General features: G+C 39.3%; 1 protein-coding gene across 4 annotated transcripts in view; it reads left to right on the top strand.

The window, feature by feature from the left end:
- kcnab1b (potassium voltage-gated channel subfamily A regulatory beta subunit 1b) overlaps window positions 1-8,171 on the top strand; it is a 36,220-nt gene extending 28,049 nt beyond the window's left edge. For all 4 annotated transcript variants that reach the window (XM_016679585.1, XM_007567961.2, XM_007567959.2 and 1 more), the window contains exons 9-15: window positions 983-1,069; window positions 5,152-5,237; window positions 5,672-5,792; window positions 5,875-5,969; window positions 7,341-7,461; window positions 7,565-7,653; window positions 7,773-8,171. In XM_016679585.1, the coding sequence (XP_016535071.1) occupies window positions 983-1,069; window positions 5,152-5,237; window positions 5,672-5,792; window positions 5,875-5,969; window positions 7,341-7,461; window positions 7,565-7,653; window positions 7,773-7,862 (689 nt within the window). In that variant the 3' untranslated portion in view covers window positions 7,863-8,171. The remainder of the gene's footprint in view (window positions 1-982; window positions 1,070-5,151; window positions 5,238-5,671; window positions 5,793-5,874; window positions 5,970-7,340; window positions 7,462-7,564; window positions 7,654-7,772) is intronic.
- Window positions 8,172-8,256: the final 85 nt, after the last annotated feature.

Here is an 8,256-nt window from a genome sequence, read left to right as displayed (position 1 = left end):
CACACACACACACACACACACACACACACACTCACACATCTAACATTGTTTATGTAAGAGGAGTGAGGATTTTACAGGTACAAGTTGTTGTTTTTTCCACTTCATACAGTGGATCTTCTTGTCAGAATGCGAGTTCAGTTTCAGAGGGATTATCTTTAAGTCTTGTGGTGTGTTTAAAGAATGCTTACTTTCAATCAAAGATTGCTTTGGAATGCTTAAATAGGATTTATTTTATTTATTTATTTGATGCGCCAACCTGTTCTGGGTCTTTTACTGCTAGTTGAGAAAATTCACCAATAATAAAGCAAAAATGTCACTGCCTTAACTTTTGAAATTACATATTTAACATATTTGGAAAACAATTAGCCACTACTAACTTCTTAGATGGTATCTTGAAATTTAGCTTTAATACATTCACAAAATGATGTTTTCTCAAGATAACATTCATTTTGCAACATGTACCAATCCCTCTGTGAAATATCTGTTTTATTTCCCTTGCTTCTTTGGCTTTGTCATCAACAATCCGGCCCCGTTTTGTTGCTTTTGGCAAGCAGAACAAACCTTTTAGGCATCCCAGAATTAAATCTGCTTGCAAATGAACTGGGATCAAAAGATATGGCAGGCCAGGCACAGCTGAAATAATTTTAAATTAGCTGGCACTTTCTGACATCAAGTTTCCCAGGATAATGAGGGCTCGATGTTAATGTTTTTTCACCAAGCTAGTGCTTTTTGAAACGTCTCTTTGTTGTTGTTGCTTTAATGAGGACATTATCATGGATTGAGCTCGCAGAAAGCTGCAGAAATCTCACAAATTTTGGTACAATCGGTACAAGAAAACCTTGGAAAATTGGATCGGGTCCTGCTTCGGTTGCGGAACGTGAATATGCAAAAAAGCAAGCTGCTGCTGAATGCTTTGCACTTCACTTTGCCCTGTCCAACCCATAAATCTTCCTAACATATTCAATCATTTTTCTCACCTCAGGTTTAAAAGGTTCCCTCCAGAGGATGCAGCTCGAATATGTGGATGTGGTCTTTGCCAACCGGACGGACAGCAACACTCCTATGGAGGGTAAGTGATTTTTGATCGGACCTCTGGAGACTGTTGGAGGGTTGGGAGCATAGCATGAGGCATTCTGTTATATGAGAAGGTGAGAAATGCTATTGAGGCCACTGCCTTTGCTGAACTGACAGCTTATATCTGTTTGGTCAAGTAGAAGTGAATTCCTCTGACCCGCGCCGACATAAGTTAATATGATAATCTTGCCTCATTTCTCGTCCTCTTGTCCTCTATTTTGGTCTCTCAGTCTCCCTCTGTTTCTCTTGCGTCTCTGTGGGACCGCTATCTTCCACAGGGTCTCTGAGCTGCCGCCCGCTCCCAGCCCTCCCTGCTCGTCAGAAGCAGGATTATCTGCCTCCTTCGGGAGCGGCTGGTATATTTTTGGGTTGGTCTCTCTTTCTACCAGCCCCGCTGTGCACTTGTACTTGATTTCTACTTTTCAAAGCTTCAGCGATGCCTTTCCCTCGCATCCACCATATGTTATTATTAATTTCTTATAGACGTTTCCAGAGTTTTCCTCAATTACTTCTCTTCTGATGTGGCAAGATACTTGAGATTCTGTTTTTTTGTCTCTTCACACAAAACCTTCTCCAGAGGTGGTATCCGCCTAAAGGCATGGTGTCTTATTGATCTCCTAAAAATATGTTCTATGTTGCTCCTCATTTCCTTCCCCTTTGTTGCCTCCCTTGACAACCAGCTGACTGTGGGAGGCCAGCCTGTCATACTCATTGTTCCAGAGGCCCGGCTGTCATTATTAGCTGTGATAACTGGCAGGTAAACCCCATAGCCTCCCCCGTCAAATCAGATTTGGCCCTTCAGATAGTTTCACTCCTTTGATGCAATAAAATGTCATTGTCAATCTGACTGATTTATTAATCAATGATCATATTTTAGTGAACATAACTTGAGCTCCTTAACTCCTGACTACTGTTTCAGTACGTTCTTAATAGTAATAAAAAGCATTTACTTTATTTCAACCAAAGTGGTATTAACCATGCAGAGTGCTTACACTTTTGATTTTATTTGCTTTATCAAGTAATTAATAAAAAAAATAAAAAAAAACAAGCAGCGATGGTTAAAAATAAGTTATTGTGAAATATTCAAGTTGTTCCTTATGTTCTCATGTATGCCTTTTGGGAATTAGGACACTTTTATGCTCGTTACAAGAAATAAGATTTGCCACAGTTTCTGATCACTGTTGTATAATTACAGAAATAAAGACTTAGGCTTGAACATCTATAACAAAGTCCTGCAAGCATTCACATAAATTATCGAATAGAAAATCATTTGAACTTGATTTTGGCTCGTAACCACTGTAAGATTAATGCCACGCATCAGCTCTGTAATGTGCCCCAAATACTTTCCACTGGTTGCTCTTTCCTCTTGGGACCGCTGCAGCATGGTGAACTTGTTATTCACATCTTGTTTTACACACAGGAATCAATACAAACTAGCTTAACAACATCAGTTATAGGAGGAGGCATGGTAGCATTTTAAAGGGACATCTAGTGGTAGCTAACAGGTGCTTATGCATGCATGTGTTTGCTTGTTTTGTTATTGTTGTTTTGTTTTTTTTACCCTAACTACATACGACCTTGCGCGAGACAACTTGTGTCCCCTTGGGGACGAAAAGTGATGTCATGGCAGCAGAGTCTGTCTTTATTATCATCACTGTGTCCCTTATCCCATGGCCTTATTCTTCTTTGACTCTTTCCAGTCCTCTGATATTCCTGACTGGTTTTTTTTTTCTTTCTTTCTTTACTTAACATATTTTCTCACAAGACTCTTGTTTATTTTCGTCCACTTTTTGTTGCGCCTGTCAGTTGGAAAGTTGGCACTGCATAGATGGTTTCCCCCCAATGTGGAATTTCATCTGACATGTCAAAAATTGTGTCGTTTATAGGAATTGTCGCACGGCACACACAATGAGATTCCTGCCTACTGGAGCAGAACGCATGTCAATTATTGTACTAATAGCTACACAAAGGCCTGTTAACCAAACAGCTCAAGGCTCTGAATTGGGTTGCAAACCATTCGTCCTGGATCTGATTTTAGACAGAGAACATCACGAAAGCTGCTGAAAGGTATAAATGTTCCATTAATAAAATCATTTTTTGACGATCCCAGCATCCTGACACACTTCTCAGTAGAGTAGCTTCAACACCTGCCTTCATTGTCATCAGATCCTTCCCCCTCAGAGCCGTAAACCTTGAATGCGGTCTTCCAAGGCATGGAAAATCTCCGCTGATGTGATATATTGATGAGCAGCACACTTTCTCTGTGTGCATGCAGGAAGAATATAAATAAAAGCTTCAAAAGGCAGAAACATCTCCAGAACAAATCCGACAAAAAACACACCGACAGCCACAGAGACACCTGTCCAGACATGTACAGCTATTTATGTGTTGTTGAGGATTTTCTCACACTTATTGCTTCACGGTTCAGAAGGGGCACTGTCATACCTGCTGGCTGGAGCTCACCAAATGTTCCAGACTCTGTGGCTCACTGCTGCTGGGAAAGAGCTCAAGGACACGCAGAGACGGGCTAACAGCCAAGCAACTTTCTATTACATGCATACCAATAAAGGAGATTTGGATGCGCAAGCAGGAGGAGTTTATCGCCTTAATGAGGAGTTTCTTTTTTGTCATGTTTGCAAGCGTTTCTTTACCAATCCAAATAAACTTTAAATTTTTTTTTGTTTGTTTGTTTACTGAGGTTAGGAAAACTCTGACAAGATGTGCTGGAAATCTCAATTAAACTTTACAGTTTAAAAACAAACAGGTTAATAGTGAATGTCTTTGCTCGCTGAAGTCGGATTTTCTCACTTCGTGCTCCAAAAAACTAAGAGCACCTTATTTTTAAGAGTAAAAACCCTCACTTTTTTTTCCTTCTCCATAAAGTTCTGATTTTTTTTAACACATTAGCTGACAATACTGTTACCCACATAATTTAAAGACCATATCTGTGATGTTATTCAGTTTATTCACAGCTCTACAAGTTAAAAGTGGCCACATTAAGCTGTGACTTTACTCCTCTGGCTCTGATTTACCTGCAAACCGTCGCTCCACAGCAGACCACACAGTCGCACAGTACCAACACAATAACGGTGCAGTTTAGTTCCAGTCTTGGTATGTGAGGGGCAAGGCAAGGATAATAAGTAACAGCCCCCCTCAGAGATAGAAACTTTATAAACCACATTTGCCAGTTTCTTGTTTCACGTTTTTTTTTTTTTCTTTATGTCCTTGCATCCCTCAACATCCTGTCTTCCATCCCTCCACTTTGGAGCAGATCCTTCTACCCTCCCACCTGCTTCGCCCACGCACACACACTTGCTCTCTGTCTCTCATGGAGGCACAGTTTGGTTCAAAGAAAGATCCGGTAATTAAAGAAAATCATTAGTTGTCTCTTTTTTCACTCTTCTGTGGATTTAAATCTCTTCCTAATTCTCACCCTATCAACTTCACACTCTTGCAGCAGCATTTGCATTGTGCAAATGGAATAGGATTATTCATTAACAGACATGCAAATGCAATATTACGCAGACTGAATTTAGTAATGAATAATTTGTGTGTAACGAGACGTTCATGTGATCGACCAGCAGAGGATTTCCTGATTTAAAAGCTTTTTTGGAAGTTCTTTACAAATGGATTCATGAATAAAGCTCTATTGTTTAGCATGTAAATAACCAAACAGAGCATTTTTGCTGCTTTCCGTGTCATAATCACACACACACACACACACACACACAGAGAGAGACACACACACCTAAAGGCTACAGCTGACTTCTCTCCCTTCAGTTTCACCTTGCTTATATATTTGCACAGCACAAGAAGCGTTTTGTCAAGGCAGCTTTTTCACTTAGGGCCCCACAGCATTTGCACACATGTGCGCAAATGATCTAATGTGACCCCAGCAGATCACATAGTGTACAAACAAGTTTTAATTAAAGTAAACCCTAGAGCTGCCAGCTTCAGCGCAAAAACAAAACAAAACAAAACTGTGGAACTTTCAGTGGAAGACCTTAAGATGGCACCAACTAATATTCAAATGTCAACAAAGCACTTATTTAGTGTTTGATATTTGTGTTTTTATAGAAATTGTGAGAGCTATGACTCATGTGATCAACCAAGGGATGTCCATGTACTGGGGAACATCTCGCTGGTCTGCCATGGAGATCATGGTAAGTTATTGCAAAAGATATTACACGACATGGAAGGTTAGATAAATTCACCAATATTAATTCATTTTCATCAGTCCATATTGTCACGATAATATGGTCATCTGGGAAAATATCACTGCCTCATTCTGTCCTATTCAGAACTGGAGAAATGTGTTAAATAATATAGTTTGTTCAGCATAGTTTTCTGTTGAATGTGATTTCCAACTCATAAAAAAAAACATTAAAAAATTATATATTTTTCACATTGCTTAAAATGTTACTTTTTTTCTTTAAAATGTAAAAAGCAATAATAATGAAGCCAATAACATCAGAAGGCTAACCTGCTAAAAGATGATAATATCTGCAGCTCTGGGAATAGATAAAAGTCGTTAAGCATAAAGGTCAATGTTGCATGTTTTCCTTTTCTCTTCGATTTCTATTTCCCTTTTAATTAGGAAGCCTATTCTGTGGCCAGACAGTTTAATCTTATTCCACCGGTGTGCGAGCAGGCTGAGTATCATTTCTTCCAGCGGGAGAAGGTGGAAACTCAGCTTCCTGAGCTCTACCATAAAATAGGTAAGCGTAGCAAGTTTCCACTTGTTTTCAGTGAGTTTTGTCCTGGATAGTCAACATCACATGTGTCTCTGTTCGTCCATAGGTGTGGGTGTGGTCTCTTGGTCTCCTCTGGCATGTGGGATTATCACTGGAAAGTATGAAAACGGCATCCCAGAATCCTCAAGAGCTGCGATGAAGGTAGAAATGTGATTTTCATGGGTCAGTCCTCAAAGAATTATACTGTAATGCAGTATTAAGTACATAAAGTACAAAAGTGTTTATCATTTTTAGCCACTTCACAATTGCCCTTGTTGCACAAACTTTGAAGCACATATTTTTAAATAACTGGGAAGTAAAACAATATGTGGCTCATAAAATTGATTGGAAATAAAACCCTAAATCTAATACAGCATTCTCTAATTTATCATCCAAAAATGGAGAACGCTACACGAATGCAATAATATACAGTTATGGTTGTCTGCCTACTCTGACAGGGCAAGGAAAGCTTTAATCAGACAAGTAATGAGAAGATCAATAGCTCTCAATGAGCTTTAAAGTTTCACAGTTTGAAAGGAAAAATCTTTTTCTAAGACAACTGTGGTGTCAAAAGATTGCTGTTCTTCCATATAAATCTGGTATTAGACTGACAAAAAGAAATTAGTTCCTGAAAGAAATTAGGCAATGTAGTCAGACAAGACCTAAATTGAACCTGCTAAATGGTGCTGAATGATGACTCGTTTAGCTATTACATTAGCGGGCCTTGGTGTACCTATTAATATGACAAACTGACATGCATTCTCTTCCAGACGGTCTGATACCTCATTGTGTTTTGACAATTCTTACAAATGACACAATTTGATGGCATGTCAGATGAAATTCCACCTTGGGGAAAACCCATCTATGCAGCCGCAGCTTTGTAACTGACAGGTGCAAAAATAAAAATAAAAAACGAAACAGGAGTCAGAGTCTTGCGGGACAGGGAGATTAATCACTGTTGACGGGGAGATGGATGGAGCTAAATACTGGCAATCCTAGAAGAAAAGCTGTTAGCCTTGAAAGATCTGAGACTGGGATCATTCATTTTACAGCAAATAAACAACACTGCCGGACCTACAATGCATTGGTTTAAATCAAGGATGATTAATGGGTTAGTATGGCCCTGTTAAAGCCTGTAGAAGTCTGAGGAATGACTTGTTCACCAGTGCTCTCTGTTCAATTTGACTGAGCTTGAATTATTCTGCAAAGAACAGGCAAAAAATATAGGCATCCAAATGGGCAAAATTGGTAGTCACTTAGATCTGTTATTTTAACAAACAGTGGTTCTAAAAAATAAAAAAAAGGTCGATTATGAACGCATGTCTCTTGGTTAAAAACCACAAATTATAGTTTTCCTCCAATTCGCAATAATGAACTACTTTGTGTAGAGGCCCGTGAAATTCTAATAATACTCTTTATGGTTTGTGGTTGTAAAGTAACAAAAGAGGTTCAGTCACTTTTGTAACAATATGTAGTTTAAGTTGATTTTTATGTTTAACGTTTAATTCTGTTTATGCGTCTTTATTTTTCTAGCCATATCAGTGGTTGAGGGAGAAGATAACGAGTGAGGAGGGGAGAAAACAGCAATCCAAACTAAAAGAACTGACTCATATTGGAGAAAAACTAGGATGCACCTTGCCACAGTTAGCCATCGGTAAATATCAAAGTTCATTTCTCATTTTCGTCGCGTCCACTGTTAAATATGTTTTCATTAGAATTACCCTGTTAGACTAATATTCTGCTATCCTCATCGTAAGCCTGGTGCTTGAGGAATGAGGGAGTCAGCTCAGTGCTCCTGGGGGCCTCCAATCCCACGCAGCTGACAGAAAACCTGGGAGCCATTCAGGTACACATTCAAGCCCTTTCCAGCATTTGCTTCTTTGTGTTGTTGCCCAGCATTGTCAGCGTTTGATAACGCACTGTTGTTTTTGTTTTGTTTTGTTGTTTTGTTTCTGCACATTTTAGGTAATTCCAAAGATTACAGCAGGTATTGCTTCAGAAATGGACCATATTCTGGGCAACCGTCCACACAGTAAAAGGGACTACCACCACTAGGATGGACACTTTCTACTAAGCTACGCTCATAAGGCTTTTCAAAGCTCACTTTTCACAGCCATGGCACCATAAGTGCGTGCCCACGACTGTGTGTATCTGTGGAGGACTGTGTGATTGTACTTGGCTCTTTCAACTCATAACTGTGAAGTGGGCTACATGACGACAAAGTGTGCATGCAAAACCAGCCAGTTATCAGACTGAACACGATTTGGAGGATCCATCAAGACAATTCCCTGCATCAAAAAAAAAAAAAAAAAACTTCAACAACAGCGAACTTTGCAGAAGGTGCTGAACCATATAGTGCTGGAAGAAGAATAGAGTTAATTGTTTAAATGCTCCGTTAAAATGGCCATCAGTGCATGTAGAGAAAACTACTGAGGAATTAATTACCTCT

The sequence above is a fragment of the Poecilia formosa genome, unplaced genomic scaffold, assembly GCF_000485575.1.
Source record: "Poecilia formosa unplaced genomic scaffold, Poecilia_formosa-5.1.2 Scaffold215, whole genome shotgun sequence".
Taxonomy (NCBI): Eukaryota; Metazoa; Chordata; class Actinopteri; order Cyprinodontiformes; family Poeciliidae; genus Poecilia; species Poecilia formosa.
The sequence above is the reverse complement of the archived record's forward strand: the minus strand, read 5'-3'. Positions and strand labels throughout refer to the sequence as shown.